The 24,193-nt window shown below is 39.4% G+C and overlaps 1 protein-coding gene across 7 annotated transcripts in view; it reads right to left on the bottom strand.

Annotated features, from left to right (window-relative positions):
- Nucleotides 1-24,193, bottom strand: part of CSNK1G3 (casein kinase 1 gamma 3) — a 51,431-nt gene that overhangs the window by 13,803 nt on the left and 13,435 nt on the right. For 3 of the 7 annotated variants that reach the window (XM_079995683.1, XM_079995680.1, XM_079995681.1), the window contains exons 4-12: nucleotides 19,080-19,120; nucleotides 16,977-17,046; nucleotides 12,509-12,657; nucleotides 10,715-10,949; nucleotides 8,643-8,728; nucleotides 8,466-8,550; nucleotides 7,478-7,626; nucleotides 6,138-6,233; nucleotides 4,024-4,119 (exon numbers count right to left, since the gene is read on the bottom strand). In XM_079995683.1, the coding sequence (XP_079851809.1) occupies nucleotides 4,024-4,119; nucleotides 6,138-6,233; nucleotides 7,478-7,626; nucleotides 8,466-8,550; nucleotides 8,643-8,728; nucleotides 10,715-10,949; nucleotides 12,509-12,657; nucleotides 16,977-17,046; nucleotides 19,080-19,120 (1,007 nt within the window). The remainder of the gene's footprint in view (nucleotides 1-4,023; nucleotides 4,120-6,137; nucleotides 6,234-7,477; nucleotides 7,627-8,465; nucleotides 8,551-8,642; nucleotides 8,729-10,714; nucleotides 10,950-12,508; nucleotides 12,658-16,976; nucleotides 17,047-19,079; nucleotides 19,121-24,193) is intronic. The other 4 variants (XM_079995684.1, XM_079995682.1, XM_079995686.1 and 1 more) reach the window with 2 other exon arrangements.

A 24,193-nucleotide genomic window follows, 5' to 3' on the forward strand; every position in this document is an offset into this window, starting at 1 on the left:
CATAGCTATACTCTATTTGCTGGAATAGGCTATTTTTTAGCTGTAAATGGCACAAGCCTCTCCTGTGCTGAAGTTAAACCAGAAGCACATAGGTTGCATGCTATTGGAAAGTAGTCAAGATTAAAGTTTCAGGTGTCACTACTGAATTAGTTTACTTAAAAGTTTTTCTTCCTTTACACAAAACTTGTATTTCAGATCTCCCACAAGTTGCACATTTTTATTTCAATATTATGATTCATAATAGCTATTCACAACCTTAAACTCCAATTTTGGCTATGAACATTTTATTTGGAAACCCAACCCAACCACTCATTTCAGATGTTACATAACGAAAGATAAATACTCCAAGCTCAAACCTAAAATGGTTCATTTTGTGTGAAGGTAAATTTATTTATTATCCAGGAACCCAAGAACACCCAAGAAGTTCACAAGGTGAGCTTTTGCAAACATAAGCAGCAAGCCCAACAAGATGTTAAATTTATGGGCTTAATTCTTTGTATGCTTTGTAGAAGGATCCTGTAGCAGTTTCTGGTAGTTGTAGTCAGGAATTGGAAACATCTAAGCCATTCAGGAACCTTCTTCAAAGCTCACAGCAACAGAACAGGACTTAAAATATGCCAATAAGTCATATCCAAGGACATCTCCTTTTGTAATTTACTACCTAATTTGAGATGCCCTGAAAAATACAAACCATCGTGATTCAACATGGATTAAGGAGTGAATGGGATATGTTTTTAATTATTTGCTAGATTTATATTCCAGCTTGCCATAAAAAAGTCCATGACAGCTAGAACTGAAAACACAATAAGAACTTAAACCTAGACTTATTGCATTGCACCTACATATTTCAATGATTCTGATGTAGTCACATATCAGTCATGGCAACATGACTGGACTAATTTCTATAGACAACCGCTATATAAGACTCCAAGCATGTATGGGAAAACTCACCAATTCACTGCACAAGCACACAAAATCCTGACCAAATGAATATCTTGAAGAATAGTGCTTATAACACATTTATATTCCCAAATCATTTATAGGAACATCTGCCACAAGATATTGCAGAAACTTCAAGATTAGCAACTTGCAATTTGTTCCTTTTCCATTAAAGCAGGTCATGGAGGTGTCAGACGACAGTGACAGTCATCTCATTCCCTATAATCACCATTACAACACTAGCTTAGTTCCCACCTTTGTCACTATGACTATAGCAGAGAACCACTTAACAGACTCTACTGAACAAAAGCAATGAGATCTCTATATAAATGCTAAGTCAAAATGATTCATTTGTACTACTGTGAGGAGTGAGAATGCTCTCACCAAAATTAACAGCAAAAATAAATGGTGGCATTTGGTGTTTTACAATGTCCTTCATGAAGATCAGCAGTGCCTGACAATTTACCAGTATCAGAAAAATACTCATGAGTGCACTTGTAAATTACAACAGACATCCCTTTTCTTTACACAGATGTTCAACTCAGGGGGTTTTTAAAAAACCAAACTTTCCTCTCAATAAGCCAGCTTTGGGATATTATTATTATAGTAGGTAAAGGTAAAGGTACCCCTGCCCGTACGGGCCAGTCTTGCCAGACTCTAGGGTTGTGCGCTCATCTCACTCTATAGGCCGGGAGCCAGCGCTGTCCGCAGACACTTCCAGGTCACGTGGCCAGCGTGACAAGCTGCATCTGGCGAGCCAGCGCAGCACACGGAACGCCGTTTACCTTCCCACTGGTAAGCGGTCCCTATTTATCTACTTGCACCCGGAGATGCTTTCGAACTCTAGGTTGGCAGGCGCTGGGACCGAAGGACGGGAGCGCACCCCACCGCGGGGATTCGAACCGCCAACCATGCGATCAGCAAGTCCTAGGCGCTGAGGTTTTACCCACAGCGCCACCTGCGTCCCTTGATTATTATAGTATTGGGTATGATAGTAGGTATTTTGGACTGATAGTTGCAATTCCCTCCTGGCAAGGGAAGTGGATCCATTTGGATAGGCAATCCTTAGAGACTGATGGAAACTATTCCTTCTGAGCTTCTTCTCTGGCGTTGTGCAGCCCTAGTGGCTCCTTGGTATTCTGAAGAGCTATGGGATTTGAAGCAAGCTGGATGACTAGAGTACAAGAGGTACAAGTCTCACCATGAAGCCAACCAAACGCCCATAATCATGCATACCATGTGGCAGTGCAAACAGCAAAGAAGTCACATTTCACAGCCTGCATTGCATCATCTAGTGGGCAGCAAGTTGAACTATCTTGCATGGTCTGGAGGTTACAGACACAATGGCTGCTGTTAACAGACCGGTGACCATTTCAGTGACCAGAACTGACACTTTTACAAGCACCAAATAATGTTCATTTTGCACTTGCAAATAATAATTGACTTTGGAGCTCCCTGCCCATTGGCATTAGGAGGGTACCCACACTTTAATGTTTTCAGCAACTGCTGAAACCATTTTTGTTTAACTAAGTCTACCAAACATGTAAATGTCACAAATATTTTAATCTGTTGTTTTGATTTATAATGTGTATTTTAAAAACTGCTCATTTTATACTTGGGGGGAAATCAGGCTCTCTAATTTTTAACATCTGCTTTTATCATTCATTTTAATGCATATTTTATATTTTATGCAAACTGCTTGGAGATTTTGATGATTAAATGACAAATAAATTTTCTTAAATAGTCTCTGCCTGCTCACTGTGAACTATTGAATCCCAGTTCTGTCTCAACAGCCATTAAAATCGCTCAGTATGGGAAAAGCATTTCACTTCTATTGTTGTCTAGTACTTGAGACAACAGCATGCTTTAGCTAATCGTGACTATGGCTGGACAAAAATATGTCAGGAAAGTACCTTCTTTCTGTACCAGTGATTTGTAATTATCACAGTGTCATTCAATAATAAAAAGGAAGACCCTCAATTATCCTTGTATAAGCATTAGTGAAACAAGATACAAGTGTTGGTAGGATTATGGGAACAGCAAGATTAACCAGTGGACCAATATGATTGCAATTAAGGAAGCAAGAGCTACTCAGGTCCTTATTTTAGATGGAGGAAAGGGAGAGCAGAATCTTAGAGAGCTTCCCATCTGCCGCTCAATTTTCATGAGGAATTGGAAGCCCACTGAAAAGGGTCAGCAAATTTCAATGATTAGCTTTTATGCATACTCATTCTGTATTTACTGTGAGAAGATTGCTCAATTTTGTCATCAATAGCACTAATACGAATTCAATCCCCCTGATATGATGGAGCGATAGATACACTTGCAATGAGAAAAAGCAATCAGAGTATAGAATCACAAGCTACTTTTGAACACACACTCCAATTCAGTGAGAGCCTTCCAAGTGGAAGATGTGAAGGAGGTACATGTGTTCAAACCTCAGCACCGAAATACCTTACATCCAGACCCTGAGATAACAAAGGTCACTCCTGCAGCACCCATATACCACTTAAGAGTTCATTTGCTCTTGTGGCACTAACATATCAGTTACATGAGGAAATGGAAAATGCAGCAGCCAGGCATCCCATTTCCTGGCTGTTTAACAAGAATCACCACTAAAAGAACCAACAGCACTAATAATCTGTTTGGGGTGGAAGGACATCTGCACAAGCATATTAGATATATAATAGCCTACTATACCAAAACTTATTATTGGTGGCATAAAGCTTCTTTATGTACATTCCAGTAGTACAATATTTTGCAGATATTCTACAGTCCAAATTCATTTGGCCCCAATGTTATTTCTATCACTACCACTGAGTGTCATTCCATCTGTCAACTCAGTCAACTATACCAAACACTCCCCCCCCCAAAAAAAAATATCCAGATGAGTATTTTTCTACAAGCATTTGTAGAAACGAAGTCAAATTTGGTGTGATCTTTTTCAGTATGGATATTATCACAAAAGGAGCGTGGTTACAAACTTGGTTATGAAGTAGAATTTTCAACAGAAAACTACACACATGGCGCGTGTGTCCAAGGATATAAAGATGTGGAAATATTCATGCAAATAACAGAAAATACCTGTACCGAGCCACCATGTCTGTCAGCTGCTAGGTGAGCTCTCAAGTGATGGGGATTGGCCTGATGGGGGTCCCAAGCTGCCCTGTGGTCTGTCGACTGCCAGTTATTCAATGCATTAAGCATGCATGGAAGAGGAGGAATAAGAACCCAGAACATATTAAACACATCATGCAGCTAATCAGCTGTTTTCTACATTAAAATAAAAAAATCACAGGAACACAAGGGCATCTATGCACATGTAGCATTATGCATACATATGTATTTGAATACAGAAAGACACATGTTTAAAGTTTTTTTAATATATACAAAAAGTAAGTAATTGAAAATGTTCAACAAAAACTTCAAACATGAAACCCCATGCAGAATAGGAATACTTGGGGACATTTGGGGCAGGATAAACTGTGCTTTCTAAAAAGCTCACTTGAATGAGTCATTCTTAAAAACAGAGATCTACAGTACTTCCATAGCATGCACACTCAATACCATACAGATTGTCATAGATACATTGAATATTTGAAAGCTAAAATTTAAACCTGCCAAAACTGTTTAATCCAAAGTTTAAAGCAGAAGTTAACATGAGAAACTTAATGTGGTGGTGTTTACACTAATGTAATATTTAATTTTGCTATACAAAATGTAAGAATAAAATGAAATTATTTTGACAGATCCACATTTTTACTTGTGTGTCAAGTCTATTAAGTACACCGAGTCTTGAGCCAGGCTGCACAAACCTACTCATTTTATAGGCACAAGTTACTCTCAGTTTACTTTTATCCTTAGGCTTGGGGAAAAACTATCTGTCCTGCTGAGGGAAATAATAGAATAGATGCAACCAGGCCAGGCTGCTACCACTAGCTTTGGTTCAAAAAATACTGGCAACTTTGAGCTACAGTTAATATTTGATAGCATATGTATTCTTAATCAGCCCTTGTTGTAAAGATAATAATATAATTCAAATAAAAATGACAGCCACTTCAAGAAATATAAAATATGTGGGGACAAATTCAGTGTAAGGCTAAGCAGATTGCTCCACCAGAGCAAGCACTTCTGATTGCCTGACGGAACAATCTGCCCTCTCTTCCCCACATGCAGTGTTCCAAGATTTCTTTAGGGGGAGGTGGATGCCCCACTGAGTTAGCTAGCATGGGCTTCCCCAGCAGGGTTTGTTAGCTGAATCCCACCCATGAACTTAGAGAACTCCATGAACTATGGGCAAACACTGAACCAATTGTTTCAGGAACAGCTATAAAATTATACTATACACCTCAACACTTGGATGCTTTTGGTCACGGCAGCAACTCCAACAAGCAGCAAGTATTATTCCTGAGCTAGAACCATTCCCCATCTGTATGTTTGACTTCTATAGAGCTCTTGCTAGATAGCTAGCAATGAGAGCACAGGGAAATCTGGACATTCCAAAACCTTTGCTCACACCTGAAGTTCAAGCTGTGTCTAAAGACTTCATATCATTTTTAACAAGAAGCTACATTCTGGAGACTGGCAAGAAAGCAACCTTCAACAACAAAAATGGATCAGGGACAGGTGAAAGGCAATGTGTGCCCTCCTTCCAGGCCCTCTAGGCAAAATTTTCCTCACCCCTGGATTTAAAACATGGTTATCATTACACAGGCAAATAACAGTAACCACAGAGGACTAACCAGAGTTCCCTCTAAATCAAATTTTAAAACTGAGTTTGATGCTGGCTTCAAATCCTATTTTAATAGGAAGCCTTGTTAACCATAGCAATAGTTTAAGTCAGCGCTGATGTAATGATTAACCATGGTGAAAGCAGGTAAGAAAATTCAATCTGAAAAAGAGGCTGGTGTGGAGGGATAATGATCCGATATGCACTATCTTTGAAGCAGCTCTTCAATATGCCTCCACTGATCCAGGAAGTCTCTCACACACTTCCTTTTTCTCTCCCTCCCTCATGCTGACACATAAACCTAACTACATCATAAAGCACTGAACATACAGAAAGTATATTTATTTAAAGAATCAAAAGCCTTGTATGAATAAATACTGTACTAAGAAAACAAGATCTGTTTTACTGGAAGCAGGAACTAAAGCAAAACTATGACAGTACAAATGGCACACGTTGACAGACAGCATACCTGATTTTTCGACTGTTGCATCTTATCTCTGTGAGGATGTGCTTCTCTGTTGGAAGATATTGCAGGATCCGAATGGATTGAACCCACTGGAGTAGGCTACAAACAATACATTATGTTGAATACTGGCAATATAACATAGTAGTTTTCAAAGTTACCAGCATATATTTTGGAAAACTGACTGAAAGGGCATCTTAGGTTTCCATGATATTAAGTCAGTCACAAGCCTTGAAGCCTTTGGTAAGAAAGAATTACTATCACACAGAGGTTTTGTAAGTTAATGACATTAATGTGTGTGAGTAAGAAGGCTAGTTACTTTGTGGAACCAGCTGCAAGACTAACGTGAGGTTAAAGTATCCTTTTTTTTACCCTTTCAGGACACATATCCTTCCAAGCCAACTTACACAAACAGCAGAAATGCACACTTGGAGAAGAGGGGGGCACAACAAGCAACCTCAGCATATCTCAAGGTTCTACCCCATGGGGCAGCTGAGAAGTGGGGGGAAACGGACAGTCCAGCTGGAACAGAAAAAGCTCCTGATGTCTTTTTCTCTTCTCTGGAATCATTCCCACAGGGCAATTAATGGAAGATGGCAAGGAGCGGGAGAAGGGGGGCAGTTCAACTAGAGCAGGTTTTCAAAACATCAGACGTACACTTCCATTACACAGTTTAAACTTATTACCAGGAAGTAAAACACAACATTTTACTGGAAGGCTAAATGCAGGCTATCTTGATAGTTGCTTCAGTTAATGTCCTACATCAGAAAATGTAGCAAGTGTAGCAAGAGGCATCTAACAACTAGCAAGTTACACTTGCCATTTAACCCTATCTGAATTTTGTGGATTTAACATATTGTGAACACTGTAGCTTATGAGAACAAACAAGCTGCCCTGATATGATTAAACATACGTGTTTTATAGGCTACCATACTGTCAAACTTAAAGAACATGGATTTCAGAGCTAGTTTCTGTAAACAAGACCTCATTAGGCTCCTTTGATTAGACCAACCAAACATAACAGAGCGGTAGATATATACAAAGGAATGTGAAACAGGATATAGCTTTTGCAGTTTCTACTGCTAAAGTCCTGCTTACAGAGTAAATAGTGTCCTCTACACACTCAAAATACAAGACAAATATAACCCAAGTATTCTTTTCAAAGAGAGAAAGGTCCTGTGAAATATCTGCCTACGGCTTCAGAAAAAAAATTAAGGTAATAGAGGATACAATGGAGTCTCTTCTATGTATTTGCTATATTGCAGAAAAGTAGCTTATATGCTAGCAGATATTCTGTCATGAGTTTCAGGGACATTAGAAGAGTACTTGTTAAACTGTACACTTACCAGCTGTTTACCAATCCAGTCATATTCATAATCAAACATATAGCCCTTCCGATCAAACAAGTCTGTAAAGAGCTTTCTTAAGTAGTCATAGTCTGGTTTTTCAAAAAAATCTAGTCTTCTCACATAACGAAGATATGTAGCCATTTCCTCTACATGAATAAACAAATAATTTTAAATATCAGTAAAAACAGAGACCTGCTACTCTAATCCTTAATTTAGTTTTCAAATACAGAAAAGTATTTTTACAAACTGGAATTTAGTGCACAAAAGGGGACTAAATTTTGGCAATTGACAGAACAAAACACAATGCACTATATGTGGGAGTTGCCTTTGAAAATGGCCCAGAAACCTAAGCTTGTCCCAAGTAAGTCAACAAGACTGTTGACCAAGACAGGAATATGTGATCATATTGTTCCAGTGGTTTGTCATTTTCACTACCTTTCAGTCTGTTTCCAGGCACAGTTCAAAGGGCTGGTATTAACTTTTCAGGGAGGTACATTCCCAAAATACCCTATCAGATGTTTATTAAGGTTATCAGCTTTGGAGACACCACAAGTTTTGTAAGATGTTTCATAGCCAAATATTTTGCCAATTGTGAGATCATTCTCAATATGCGATATTGGACTCTTAGCAATCAAAGCCCTTTTGGCAGCTGCATAGTTGATTTCTGAGATCTCACTCATGAATTCACTACATGTCTACCAGCCACCAATTGCATGGTCAGCTTCATAAAATCTATTCGAAACAGTTCCTCTTACACAGCAGGCAAATGAAAAATGTGGGGGAGCACAAGAAACAATGAAACCTGTTTCCTCACCAATATGCTAAACATTAATTAAACCAAAATGGTGAAGGTAAGAGTCAAGAGAAAATATGCATGACTGACATCACAAATACGACCATGGTGTAGCATCTTAATTTAGTGAGCAACTTAAATCTGGCAATGTCAACTCTATACAGACAGTTCTTTTACAGAAGAAATGATTACCTGGAAAGTTCTCACACAGTACTTCTATGGGGGTTGCTCGCTTTGTGTCTCCAATTTTCTGATACCGTTCTTTCAGTGTATCTGCCTAAATTTGAAAAGATATTGAGTTGCTTCAGAAATATTTTATGAAACTATGACAATACTTGAGCAAACAAATTCAAATAATTGGCACACTACCTTTAAGCCTTGCCATGGAAGACTGCCTCTTAAAAAATACATGAACATATGACCTAAAGCTTCCAAATCATCTCTTCTACTTTGCTCTGGAAAAGTAAAGTTAAAATGTTAAGACTCCAAGTTCTGAACTTATTCATAAGAAAGGAATGATACAAGATGCACAGCTACAAAAATATATTTGCTATGTTCTACAGCTACTTCTCAAGTATAATTTTAGGTAAAAAAAAAATCTTGGTAAGAAAACAAATTATTCTTTACTTCTCAAGCCTTTAAAAGTGTGGAAATATGGAGTCTAAATTTAACTGCTACTGCTCTAATTTAATTATATATTTAAGTAAAAAAGAACTGCTTTGAAAATGGACTGTGTTGTTGCCATGTTATAGCAACAAACAAGATATTGGGGGCTTAAACCTGCAAGAGTTGTGTTCTAGAAAGCCAAGACACACTATTCCAGCTCTCCATATTCCTGAATGCAAAAAATGAACTCTGCCTATTGATTTCAGAAACATGTGCTTCTCTTCCCCTGCACCCGCCACCTTTTTTTCTTTTAGGGAAGTGTGGAGAGTTTCCAAAGGCTGCATGCAAAACTGCTCACAGCACCCTTTCAGGACCAGGGAGTGGGAGGAGAATAATAGCTATGAACACCGGTTTTAAGTTCCTCCCAGTTTTATGGCTGTGTTATGAAAGGTGCCCACAACACACTGTTCTCCCTTCTGAAAAAGCAGAGAGCTACATACACTGGCTTCTGAAAGCACTTGTGAAACTGCCATGATTCCAGTCTTACACAAATTCTAGGTCAAGTCAAAGAGAAAGCCCCATCTGCAGTTCTTAAAACACTTTTGAGTTGTTGGGATCCTGGAGGTTTATTCTCTTTCTATAAAAGAATAAAAAGCAAGCCACATCCTCCAGAGCACAACCTTTAAAACACTGGTACACATTTAACCACATGAGAGGCTGCCTGTTCACTTGAAATCTTCCAAGGTCCTGCTGTAGGTGTCCCTGCCCTCAGTTTAGGCAATTGACAAGCGGGGATAAGACACTTTTCTGTGGTAGCCCTTCATTTTTGGAACTCATTCCACAGAGCTCTATGAGGCACACAAGCTTATATTCTTGGACACGCTAATTATCCAGGGCTTTTACTTAACTGGATCTTTACTGCTGCTTCTTTTTATGTAGCACTGATAGTGGTTTGTTTATTTTGATTGTTTCATTTCTATTGTTATATTTACCGTATCTGTTTTGAATTTTGTAGGGTGAGCTATCTTGGACACAAAGTTACAAAACAGTTGCTATTAGCATTGAGTTGTATGATGAATCACAGCCATCATGGTTGGAATAGGAAAGAAAAAAAGAGATAACTCAAAATGAAAAGGTACAGATGGTATGGTCCAAAGGCCCATGTAGTACAGTATCTGTTCTCACAGTGGCCAACCAGAAGCCAATGGAGAGCCCACAAGCAAGAAACGAGCACAATGCACTCACTATGCACCCCAGCAACTAGTATTTAGAGACATACTGGACTAGCAGCCATCTATAGCCCATCTATGTGCTCCATCAATCCCCTTTAAAAGCCATCCAAATAGGTGGCTATCACTGCATCTTATGTCAGTGAATTCCATAGTTTAACAATATGCACTGTGTGAAGAATTACTTTTTTTGCCTCTTCTGAATCTTCCACCATTCAGGTTGATTGCCTGACTCTGGTTTCTAATATGATGCAAGAAAGAAAAATAATATCTCTACTTCTCCACTCAATTTTACACATTTCTATAGGTAAAGGTAAAAAGGTAAAGGACCCCTGGACAGTTAAGTCCACCTTACTTGTATTTTATTTAAAATGAAAAGCCCCATACATTGTAACATTTCCTCATACGAAAGCTGCTCAAGTCCACTATTTAAACACAAAAGCAAGTATTTTTATGCTCAACATGCACTCAAGTACCCTTCGATAAAACAAATAAAGCCTATCTGAACTACAAAAACAAGTTGTTTGCAAAAGTGATTAATATGCACAGAGCTGGTCAGAATTCTAGTGAATTGGTTAAGTTTGTGTTCTAAAAATAAATACATACCTTTTCCTAAATGTGTATTTATACTCATGTATCTAGCAGTTCCTGTAAGGCTTTTGTGTTCTCGGTATGGTATGTGCTTCTTTGTCTCTGGATCTATATATTCTTTTGCCAAACCAAAATCTATAATATGAATAATTTGTTGAGTTTTGTTTCCTGGTCGTCCTATTAAGAAGTTTTCAGGTTTTACATCTCTGTATATTAAGTTCTTTGAATGAACATATTCCATTCGAGAAATCTATTAAACAGAATGAAAGAAAGTTTGTTTGTTTTTTACCACAACTATAGTAGCAGAACAAATAAAAACAAAAAATTGCTATATCTTTTCTGTCTTGAAAGAACCTGTTTCTTCATGTGTCTAAAAATAAAAATGGAAGCTCTTCTTTCATTGAAACGTCTAGCTTTGGTTGAGGCTGCAACAGCAGGCACTCTTTTATGACTAGTGAGCAGCTAAGTGGCCTAGCACGAACAACAAAACACATGGACTCCCAAGCCGCTCTGCTGCTTCCCAGTCATTTTGCTGCTGCTCTATGCTGAACTTAAGCCATGGTTTGGTTTAATACATCATCTACATCCAGGCTGTCTCCAGACAAGCTACAAACTGTAACAAAATTTTCCCCTATGATCTATGATTGATGGTCTGCCTAGGGAGACCTGAACTATGAGTCAATGGTCTGATAACACGTTAAGCCAAACTACAACACAGCAGCAAAACATCTGAGAAGCAAAGCAGCAATGTTCACTTCTTCAGGAGTACACACGTTTGCTTTTTAGTGCTGAGTCACTGCGTGTGTTTCAATTACTCTTTGTTAAACTAAGTAGTGCTTGCATTCTGTCCATTAAGATTATTAGGCAACCACTTTTAAACTTTAATGCACCTAAGGAAAAAATGGCCAAGATGACAGTGTGTAACACTTCACAGAAAAAGGAAACTTGATTTTTATTGTGAAGAAAATGGATTTTCGATAAGAATTCAAACCTGCTTAATAGAACCCCAGCACTGCCTTGTAAATTAAATGGGTGCTGAATGAACAGACCTCAAAATATTATAAAAATCTGCACCTGAATTACATAATGCAGAAACTGGTACTGAACGTAGCATGCTGAAAATCAGTTTCCAGGTAGTACAACAATTAAAATGAGCCTGAAATATGAAGAGAGTCCCAAGTGAAATGTGGAAGAATAGTTTGCACGGGGGGGGGTTTGCATTGCTGTTTGGTCCTTTCCATGAATAACAGAGACAGAGCAATACAATTCACAAAGTTCAGATTTTCTACGTTCAAATGTTTTTCATCAGTGAGCATACAGCATCCTCAATTATATTTCATGCTAGATCTAAATGTAATGGTTTGTTTATTAATGTGTTTAGTTAAGTATAACGATGTAGCTTGGATCCAGAGTAGCCCCTCTACAAACAAAAGGGCAGTTTGTGAAAAGCAGAGGTTGTCTATAGCAAAAGAGGGATGGGAGGCAATATTTGCTGATTCCCCCTCCCCCATCCATTTATCTTCCACAATATTTCAGAGGTTCTTCCAACACTTTGAAGCAGGTTTTTAGTGGAATCTGTGTGAATCATCTGCCCTCCTTTCAATGACTAGAACTCTGCTCATAGGACCTCCATAGCCAACCCTTTGTCTTCATGACATCTAACAGTACTGTTCACAGAGAATACAGTGGAAAACAACCCTAAAGAGTTTTAAGCAACCAGGTGACACATTCTTTCTGCATTTGCTCAAAGAATATCCAGCTAATACTGAATGGACCATTATTTAAAAAAGAAAATAGAAGTATACTCACCAACTGTATGGCTATCATAAGAACAGTTTTTAGAGAAAAAGTCCTATCACACAAGTCAAATAAATCTTCCAAACTAGGTCCCAATAGTTCCAGCACCATAGCATTATACTTGCCACAAGGGCCAAAATAGTAAACCTGAGGTATTCCATCTGGGAAAATGAAATGAAACAGTCATTGCAACACACTTTTGTTCTAAGAACCATCTCACATTTCAACTGGAGAATAATTAAGACTATCTTACACAAAGATTTCCACAGACTTTAAGCTACTTATCACTATTAAGTTTCTTGTTGCAGGAAATATTTGATTCACTAAATAATTCTTAAGTTCTCCCTTTTCATTGTAGTTTGGGCTGTACCTGAAATATTATACTGAAATACTAGGTTTTGTAATCCTAGGAATGTGCAGACTTAAATGCTGGTATTTAATTATTTGCTATGACAGGTTGCCAGTTATTGTGCACAATAACTTAATTACAAGATAAACATCCACACACAAGGTACACAATGAACTTTATGAAGCCCAATCTTATGGTAACTTACAAAGTCTAGCACATTGTCTACTTAACGGTTGTCATGCACCACTGCCATCAAGATAAAATATAAAGTTACAACCAATGAATTTTAGTATTTTTACCAGAAGATGCTAGAATTTCTAGCATTTTGCCCATGTCTATACTGAACATTGTCCATCATCTTCTGTTTGCTACAACAGAACCAAGGTTCTGCAAATTTCTAAATCCCACAAACTGTATCTATGGAGCTCAAGAATAAGCACTTCACAGTGCATGAGATCAATCAAGCTAACCTGAATCTAATAATACATTGCTCTTTCAGAACATGTGTAGTTCAGACCTAAAACATTTATCTGGTTTGAGCCAGCGGCTCTGAAAAGTAAACAATCCCAGTGCAATTTTATGAAACATTATCTAGAAGAGCATGCAATGGTGTATGGGCGATAGGCCCGCACTGTTATGCAGCTAACCGTGTCTACTCAGAAATAAGTTCAACTGAATTCAATGGCACTTGCGTGGAAGTAAATGGTGTTGCAATTACAGCTTTAGATAATGCTCAGAGCAGACCCATTGAAATAAATGAATCTAAGTTGGCTATCACCATATGGATATAGGCAGATTATTCTATTGTTCATTCTCAGGGGTACATCAACAAGATATGCCTGTGCATCTCTTACTATCATCATCATCATCATCATCTATCTGTTATTACTATCAATAGTCGTTCAAAATCTGGACTAAAAGCTGTATGCCTGTGTTTATTTTAAAAAATGCTGTAAGACCCCAAATAAACTGTATTTTCCAACAGCAGATATGTAAAGTTATAGTGTTTCCTAATGCTCCTTAACTTAGTGTACCAGTTTTCCTTGGCCAAAGAAAAAGCTACAAATGATTTGTGGTGTATTTTATTCAAAGCATGTTTCAGAGAACATGTTTTCTGTGAAGAGCCTGTGGCCCATGGAAAACAATCAAGTGCCATAATCAAAAGTAGGCAGTGCCTTGGGCGGGGGGGGGGGAATCAGTGGGAGTGGTATACTTTACTTGTGACCTCTATTTTCAGCTACCCCTCCCCTTCCTTTCTCTCTGATCCCTCTGTCAGTGTTGAAAGAAAATATCGAAGCTCAGCAATGGAACAGCTTGTGCAGAGATACCAGAGATTGCCTGCTTTTCTCCCATTCAACTTTTACCCAGCTAGCTACAGAACATATACAAACTTCTACATCAAGTGGAGCTGAAAAATCAAGAATCAGCCTAAACCTATTGTCATCTGGGGCATTTTCATCTATCTTGCAATAGGTGGAAAGTGTGTGCTGGCTTAACAATGCTCCATTAGTCAGCAAGCAGCAGCAATGTCTTCTGCAGACACAGGACACTTCACAGAAAGGCAGGCCCTGTTGGCAGCAAATCCCTTCCAAATCAGATGAGCTTCCCCATGCATTAAGGCGGCAGCTGGGAGCCAAGTCACATTTGCTCATGAGAATCCAACACTGCACTTGTTACTGGTGCTGGCCAAAACCTAATGACATCAAGAAATGGATCCTGACAAGATCAGGTACCAGGTACATCAAACAAAAAGGCTTCTGGCCAACTGTCTGGGATGCTGTAGTTGTATGCTGCATTGCAGACCTTGCATTGAACAGGGTACTATACTAGATAACCTTCGAGAAGCCTTTCAAATCTAATTCTATAGTTCTAGTAGCTGAAGACAGAGTTTCAGTCACATGCCCTACATTGGATATTTTTGATGCTTTGGGGGGATCCTCAAAGATAGCTTACCCATATTGCACCAGTATCACTATGCTGCTTTCATCCCAACACAACAAAGTTGGGGAACTAGTGGGCTGGATGGAGCCTATGGATCCTCCCCTTCCAGCCCACAACACCCACTCTTTGTGCCACCCCCACCAGCAGGTTTTAGGCTGAAAAGAACTTCTTATTGAAACCAATAGCTGGCTTTATTTTAAAGCCCAATTATGGTATGGGGGCTAGACTTGTAGAACAGACCCCCTCAGTAACTCCAAGTAGTTTAGGAAAGTGTCTGAAATCTATCTACATGATACATACAGATAGAGGATGCTGCTAATGACCAACATGCAAAACATTTATACTGAATAATATATACAAAGTATTTTATCATATTAAGCTGTTTTGTTGTCAAAGTTAACATCCAGTTTCTTGTTCACAGAACTATGAACTAAACATCATCAAAATATAGTAGAAAATACAACAAACAATGCCCTCTGATGCTTCACTACTGTGGTTCAAATTTAGGCGGCCAACAATTCTCCTAACAATGTCAACTAAAAGTCTGACATGAATGCAATCAGTTATAATAGACATCTTCTTTTGTAACAGCAGTATAGAAGATATAATCATAAATAGTTTTGTCATGTACATACTCTTGTTCTAGATGAAAAATATTAGCAACCTAAGTTGCATTAGTCTGGTTCTCATATCTCATTAAATCAGTTAAAATGAAATGTGGTTTTATGTGAACAAGGACTATGCTGGTGCACGCTGCTAGATCAAAGGCATTTTGGTTTTCCCCAGTTCCTGCTGCTGCCACACTGGCAAGGAAAAGAGCAAAACAAACCATGAGTAAAGAGCAAGTGAATAAACCATGAAACCAGGTTCTGCCAAAACAACAAGTCAGGCTATGACTTTGTTTCTTATCCAGCACAGCAGGAGTGGAGAGAGAAGTGCCTGCAATTTCAGGATTGTATACCAGCATTCTGCTTGCTCTTGTTAAACCACATTTTATTTTAACTCCAATTTAATATGATTTGCAAGCCAGGCATTCATCTACTGCAATTTGGGCAACAAAGAAAAACTAAAAATTTATTTTCAAACACGCTGTGATATATGTTGGTCATCTTGGGTTTTGGAGAACATGCAACATCAGCAAGCAGAACATGGAATTGATGCAAAACCTGTAAGAAAGCTCTTTGGCATACTATTTCTTACATAAAACATAGCAGCGTATTGGATTTGCAATATAATTTCAATCTATTCAAACCTACTACCTCAGGGGTTACCGCTATAATTAAGGACAATGAAGACTAAACAGTACTGAAAGAAGTGGCAAGAGATTTGGTGAGGCATAACTAAATAGAAATGAGTGAACAACCAATTCCTACTGCTCCCAGAACACTAGTTTTGACATCTTTATTTCAGTGGATTCCAGGTGGATTTTTAAGAACTTCAGACTCGACAAATGTATGAGGCAAACACTTTCTATTCCCTGCATTTCTGGCTTCTTGGTTCCTGTCATTCCTGGGGGGGGGTGCATTTTCTTATGATATGCAGGGTAGAAGTTATCCAAAGAGGAGTACTGTCTAAATTTATTATAAGCTACTGTGTAGCACCTTATCCTATGACCAATTTCCATAATGATAGGCATAAAATACACACATGGAAGACAGCCAGTAAGGTCTGCAACCAGTTCTGGTCATGGAGAACAGCAGAAGCATATTTTCTGAACACAGCTGCCTCACCAAAGTATTTCAATTTGGTCTCTGAGCTACATTTTCTACTACTCACGTAAGGTCAAACTGAATGTTATATACTATATTGCAATATGGAATTAAATCTCAGCAACAGTTTCTCCAAACCAGCCTTACAAGGATCGAGGTACCTAACTTTCACTGGCAGATGTTTTTCCTCTGAAAAATGTATTTCCATAGGGCAAACACATATGCTGAACACTGGCCAGAGTAAAAGAAATCTGAGCGATTTCAACGGAAAATTGTCATCAGGCTAATTCTAGATGTAGCTTCAATGAACTGTGTAGCAAGTACCTGTGACTATTAATATAAACCAATGACATTAAATATACTTGTGTGTGATAAAATGCACAAATATTTACATATCAAATTGTGGGACTTTTATTAACCAATCTATAACCTCATTATTGTAGTACTTCACATTATGCTACAACTTGATAATTATACTTACCACCAGATCCTAACTGCTTGTAGAATCTGTATTCCAAGTGCAGCTGTGGTGCTCTTGACTTCATTGGCTCCTGAAGAGACCAAGATTTTAGATTTTAAAAGTCAAGTTCTCAACGCAACAATGTTAATACGACTGCTATCTGAAGAAGTATCTTTCCAATTTTCCTTCAACCAAAAGAGACTTTGACAATATTTACTTTCTTAAACCCATTTATCACAGTGCAATACTGATAATACAATATTTACACCTCATTTAATTTGTACTCCATACTGCATATAGAACTGTCATTTCAAAAATGTTTCTTTGGGATTAGGAAGAAACACTGGATGCCAAAGGCAGAATTAAAATATATGCAATGTATGGAGGTGCTGTTAATTTAGCAATTACAGGAGTAGAAATCTCAGTTTCAAAGGAACACAAGCCTCTAGCAGCCAGGAAAAGCATATGAGCACAAATATGCACCTACTGCAATAGTAACTTCCCTAAGTGATCCCTCTTCCAAGGCAAGCAACTGTTTTGAGTGCCCCCTAACATAAAAATCTCACGTTAGGTCAATGTAAAAAAAGTAAAGGTAAAGGTACCCCTGCCCGTACGGGCCAGTCTTGACAGACTCTGGGGTTGTGCGCCCATCTCACTTAAGAGGCCAGGGGCCAGCGCTGTCCGGAGACACTTCCGGGTCACGTGGCCAGCGTGACATCGCTGCTCTGGCGAGCCAGAGCCGCACACGGAAACGTCGTTTACCTTCCCGCTGGTAAGCGGTCCCTATTTATCTACTTGCACCCGGAGGTGCTTTCGAACTGCTAGGTTGGCAGGCGCTGGGACCGAGCAGCGGGAGCGCACCCCGCCACAGGGATTCGAACCGCCGACCTTTCGATCGGCAAGTCCTAGGCGCTGAGGCTTTAACCCACAGCGCCACCTGCGTCCCTAGGTCAATGTACACAGTATTTATTTTCTCTTCCTTGATCCTCTGAAACTGGGAGGACCACTATACTCCCCTTTTCTAAATATCTTCTAGTCCACCTTTTCACCAGACACCACTTCAGTAAAAGGGTGGAGGAAGAGGGAGACAGAGATGATTTCCTTTCACAGCCAAACTCCCCAGATTTTAATCACACAGCTAATGCCAAGGGCGATTGGGACAAATCAAAGCGTCTGTGCTTTCCCTTTGGTTATTAACAATGGCGGGGTGGGGGGTGCACAAATACGTGCACGTCCAAAACTCAAGGCATTAGATACAATGTCATGTAGAGTAACACTGCTGAAATATAAAGATCAGTAACACTAAATAAAGTATTTAACAGGAGCAAATCATAGGCAACCAAAAAGCTTAGAAAATATGGAACAATACTACAAGGGGCAGAACACAGATCTTCAGTGAAATGCTGGCACTCTTGACCCAATGACAAGATTGACTAGAAAGGGTCAGCAGAAGCTAAGGCCATACTGTCTATTTCTATTATTATTGTTGTTGTTGTTGTTGTTGTTGTTGTTGTTATTATTATTATTATTTTATTTATACCCTGCCCATCTGACTGAGTTGCCCCAGCCACTGTGGGTGGCTTCCAGTGCATCTAAAAACATAATACTGTAAAACATTACACATTTTAAAAGGTTGCACATGTTTTTCAAAGCACAGAAACTACCCAGATAATCTGTTTAGGTATGAGCTTTGTAATAGCAAGAAGTTTCTTTTTTTAGTATTTATCACCAGGACATTAAATTAACTGCCATTTTCTGTAGGGCTGTGGCAGAGGGAATGAGCATGTGCTGGTGTTCTATGTTGCCAAAAGTTGCTTGGAAAAAATGCTGGGCCCATTGGAGTGCTAAGCCAGTGCTGAGCCAGTCATCTGAGTAGTAACAAGTAGCTTGAAAATATTAAACTATACATATTAGCAAAAAGATTTGATGAAAAGTATTTTAACCATTGGTATACTGAATAATAAATGACTTGCTGTATCATGGAAAAGTGGAAGTAGCTGGCAACTGTGCGATCTCTGAATAAGGCCTGTAACTCTTTCATTTTGGATACAACTTGTTGAAAGCAAGCATTATTTAGTTAATGAAAATCTAAGAGCTTGTAATTATTAATGTATGTCAACTTACCAGCTTAATTGCCACATATTCATTTGTATACAAATTTTTTCCTTGAAAGATAAGAAACAAGAATGTCAGATTTCATACCTCTGTAATATGTATATATAGATATAGATGGCAAAACATCTACATTGAAATAAAAAGTTGGTGGAACTTGCCCATTTGCTTCAATATGTAAAGTCTGTCAAACTCTTATTGACCATGAAAAATCAACATTTTATTAGTATACTATCTATCTGCACTGGTTATTAAATACAATAAAGCTAGTTAAAGAAAACCAATGTGCAGCAGCTGACAGCTTCAGACACACACTTGTTCCTTGAGCTGTTTGTTTATCTCTCAGCATTGAAAATTGTTACTTTAAGAAGTAAAGCCTCTTTTAGTTTGTACAGATGGGAACTAACAATTACACACACAGAAAATCACACCACACAGAAAATCACAATGCTTACCTAAACACAGGCTTAGACTCTAGCTTTCATTCAGTGAATGAAACTAAGATCACAAAGCGGGGGATCTTTCGCTCCCCACTTGCAGACACCAGTGCTGCTATAAAATCTATTTTGGAAATTGGATGAGAATTGGGAATGGTTTACGGGGCTGCACAGGAATCTGTTGCAAGTTGCCCTCCCCCCGCCTTACATAAATGAAGGGGCAATTTAGGATCCAAGGCATAGTAACTGTATAATCGTATCTGCATTTTATTAACACACAATGATGAACTATGCAACCAATGAAATACAATACAGTTTAAAGAAGCTTAACTGATTATTCTGAGCATGCAATGTTTATTAATTGTTTAGTCAACCATAAACAATTTCTGAAAATTATTCCAGTACGAACAATAAGCAAACCTAAACAAGTTAATGACCTTATAACCCTCTTAAACTGTAAAGCCTTGATTAAAGTGTTTAATTACAACTCATATCAACACAATTTTCCCTAATAAGTTAGCTGCCCTTTAATTAAAATTATATAGAGATATCACAAAAGGTAGTTAAAGAATTGCAGAGTTCTACCTAAACAACAGGGGAGGGGTTACTTTTTTTCACTGAAGAATGTAAAGTAAAAATATCAGAACATTGCACTTTACTTATTAACATAAAGTTACAAATTCCAACAAAAAGACAGACTTTGCCTGCTTTTCCCAATAATGTTTATGCCACTTAACTGTTCCATGAGTAGCTTAACTTGAAAGGACAAGACCATCAATGATCATAAATAGTATTTTCGCTGGATTTACTTTTATATTTCTAGAACTGAAACAAATGTGGATATTTCTAAGTCAATGAGGAGGACTTTTTTATCCCAATAATTTGTATTGTTTCAGTACAGTATAAGGACAACAACAAAACAACTCAAACAGGAAACATTAGTCCAGTTACACAGAGTAGACTCCACAACTTTACAATCATAAGTCCATCCCCACTGTGCAATCTATGAGTACAAAAACAAAAATCCCAGGGACACCACTTATTGACATATCCACAGGAGCATTTAACTTTGATGGGCAATTATTTTAAATAAGTGACCAGTTCAGCATATATTTTAATATTAAATAGAACTTACTGAAGTTCATCCCTTCCAAAATTTAGTTTATTAACTATATGTTCCATTAATCAATGTTTCAGCATATAGTCAAAACCTAAAGCTATTTTGAGGTTTATAGAAAGGCAAGACAACAACAACAAAAATAATAATCAAGCCTTTCACTACCAACAACACTTTGCTATTTTATCTATAAATAACAATTAGTTAGAATCACTATGAAGCTTTTAGCATGAAGCAAGAGGCTAGATGAATGCCGACATCATCAAAAAAGAGTTACTCATTTTTCCTCCCAGACACCTGCCCCATAAACCATAATCTCAGATGATAGTCATATTGGGTTCAGGTAATACAATTTTGTTGCACCATAGTAGCTGCCAAAAGTAAGCATGGCCCTCTACTGCTTGGACTTATTCTTGTGTCAGTAACAGGTGAATATTTTGCTCATAGTTATATCCACCATCAAGAGTCTTTCATCCTTGAGGGCCACTGGCACGGCTGTGGGAGAAATCATGTAACCCTGACTACTGATATGATTGGGACATCCATATGTTATTGATGTGATGTCATGAATCTGTTTTTCTTTTTTGCTAACTGGTGTGTCAACAAAGTATTTTTCAGTTAAAGTGGGAGAAATTTTGTGAACCAGAAAAGAATATTTTATTCTTTAAGAAATGGTAGAAAGTAGTATAGGTGAGCCAGCTGTTTCCTGGCTTCATGAGCAGCTGCTCAATCATAGCCTCAAAGGTTATGAGAAATGTGGAGCTGGAGCTCCTTAAGGAGTTGGAGCAGAGCCCTTTCATTAGCTTTATCATTAATCATACTCTGAAGAAAAAAATATACTAAAGCTTTTAGTTTCTAAATCTAAACACATTTACTAGGGAGCAAGTCCTACTGAACACAGTGGAATTTGCTTCTCAGTAATATTAATATGCATAGGTTTGTGCTGTAAGTCTTAGATGCGGAACAAAATTATTTACTAAAACAAAACATATCATAGGCAACATGCAAGTGAATGAATGAGTTGTGGTCTAAAGGAGGAGAGATGAAGCTCTCTGTCCTTTCCTCCCTCCAGCAGCCTCTTCTGTTTCAATTCTAGGCCTAGAGGAGAGTACTTTGCTGCCTCTACATCAAGTCTAGCGTTCAAATGGGCTTCCAGACAGAAAAATGGAATGCTCTATCCCAATCACTAGTAGCCCCCTGCATGTGTTCGCATGTGACATGGAATATAAAAAGTACCCTTCTCCAAATCCAGTACAGAAACCAAGGGATGTGCTATTCGTCTGATCCTGTGGGATGCACTTCTATGCTGGACGTGGAGGAGGGAACCCCACTGTTCTCTACACCTGGCATGAAAAATAAACCTGTAGTTTTATTTACCTGTATTGTGCTGGCCTATTTCTTATGCATAAAGTGTGACCCTCTGATGTCAGCCCCTTTTATAAGTAGCATGCTAGTGATTTGTGGACTTGTTGGGAAAGCCTGCATTTTATATTTGCTGAAATGAGAATCAGTTTGGGAGTATGATGAGGACAGCTTCCGAGATAGATGTTCTTTTAAGCACTATTGCAATGCAGATGGAACTGGCACATGTGCTTAGATAGTATGGCTTGCTCTTATTCATTTCATTACAGAAGACCACTTTATAAAAAGTACAGTGGTGCCCCGCAAGACGAACGCCTCGCAAGACGGAAAACCCGCTAGACGGAAGGGTTTTCCGTTTTGGAGGCGCTTCGCAAAACGAATTTCCCTATGGGCTTCCTTCGCAAGACGAAAGCCCATAGGGAAATCTCCAGGACAGCGGGGAAGCGCAGCGCGTCTTCCCCACTGTCCTCGGACCTCCTCCGAAGGCTGGCGGTGGGGTGGAGAGACCTCCTCCCGCCGCCAGCCTTCGGAAGGCTGCTCCGAAGGCTGGCGGCGGGAGGAGGTCTCTCCGCCCCACCAGCAGCCTTCGGAAGGCTGCTCCAAAGGCTGGCGGCGGGAGGAGGTCTCTCCGCCCCACCAGCAGCCTTCGGAAGGCTGCTCCAAAGGCTGGCGGCAGGAGGAGGTCTCTCCGCCCCACCGGCAGCCTTCGGAAGGCTGCTCCGAAGGCTGCCGGTGGGGCGGAGAGCCCTCCTCCCGCCGCCAGCCTTGGGATGGCTGCTCCGAAGGCTGGTGGTGGGGCGGAGAGCCCTCCTCCCGCCGCCAGCCTTGGGATGGCTGCTCCGAAGGCTGGCGGTGGGGCGGAGAGACCTCCTCCCGCCGCCAGCCTTGGGATGGCTGCTCCGAAGGCTGGCGGTGGGGCGGAGAGACCTCCTCCCGCCGCCAGCCTTGGGATGGCTGCTCCGCAGGCTGGCGGTGGGGCGGAGAGACCTCCTCCCGCCGCCAGCCTTGGGATGGCTGCTCCGAAGGCTGGTGGTGGGGCGGAGAGACCTCCTCCCGCCGCCAGTCTTCGGATGGCTGTCCTGAAGACTTGCGGTGGGAGGAGGGTTTTCCTTACCACCGCCAACTTTCAGAATGCTGTTCTGAATGTTGGCGTGGGGAGGAAAAACCCTCCTCCCACCGCAAGCCCCGGGAACAGAGGAGAAACGCTGCGCACCTTCCCCTCTGTTCCTGTACCTGTCCTGAAGGCTTGCAGTGGGGAGAAAAGCCCTTCTCCGCACCGCCAGCCTGGCAAGCGGTCTCCATAGGAACGCATTAATTGATTTTCAATGCATTCCTATGGGAAACCGTGCTTCGCAAGACGAAAAACTTGCAAGAAGAAAAAACTTGCGGAACGAATTAATTTCGTCTTGCGAGGCACCACTGTACTCCTTTTTCCAATCATAAGACATAGATAAATTTAAAGATATATGTGAAACAAATTTGGCAGCCATCTAAAAAAAAAAAAAGTGGGATAAGCCTGCTAGCCTGACGATAAAATGAAATTTGTTTCAATAAAATGTTTCAGAGCAATAGTGAAGTATATACACTCAACACTTGATGTGCCTAAATTTAAAATCCATACTGAGGCATGGAAGCCACATAGTGGCCTTGGGCCTGTGACTGTTTCAGCATCACTTCTTTCACAAAGTTATTGAGAAGAAACAGAAGGGTACAAATATGATCAGTATTCTCTCCTCATACCTCCAGTTTGATAACTGATCACAGCTTATATAAATGAAATTAGTACACAATACTTGGTCTTTTTTTCTTCTTCTTTTTTGCATAGACTGTATTTGTTGATTGTATGTGCTTATATTTATAATAAAAGCTCGAACAACCAATGTGATGATTATTCTGCTTCTAAAATTTTGAGTTAGTAACTTAGAAATATAGCAATTAACATATATTTAGCACCATGTTATTTGACTAGTCCAGACATAACAATACTGACATAATAAACCACAAGTTAATTAAGGGCACTGGATTACATGCCCCTTCTTCTCCTGTGCTGCTTCTGCAATTTCTTTAAAATAGTTTCTCCATTATGTGAGAAACAGGGAACTGTAATAATGTCACTTTACTAACTAGAATTGAAGGGTGTCCCAAAGGAAAGTAATCTAGGTCCCAACCTTATAAGTACGAGGACCTGTATGCTAATTGTTCTGGCCTTG

This window comes from Podarcis cretensis (assembly GCF_951804945.1).
Source record: "Podarcis cretensis genome assembly, chromosome: 11".
Taxonomy (NCBI): Eukaryota; Metazoa; Chordata; class Lepidosauria; order Squamata; family Lacertidae; genus Podarcis; species Podarcis cretensis.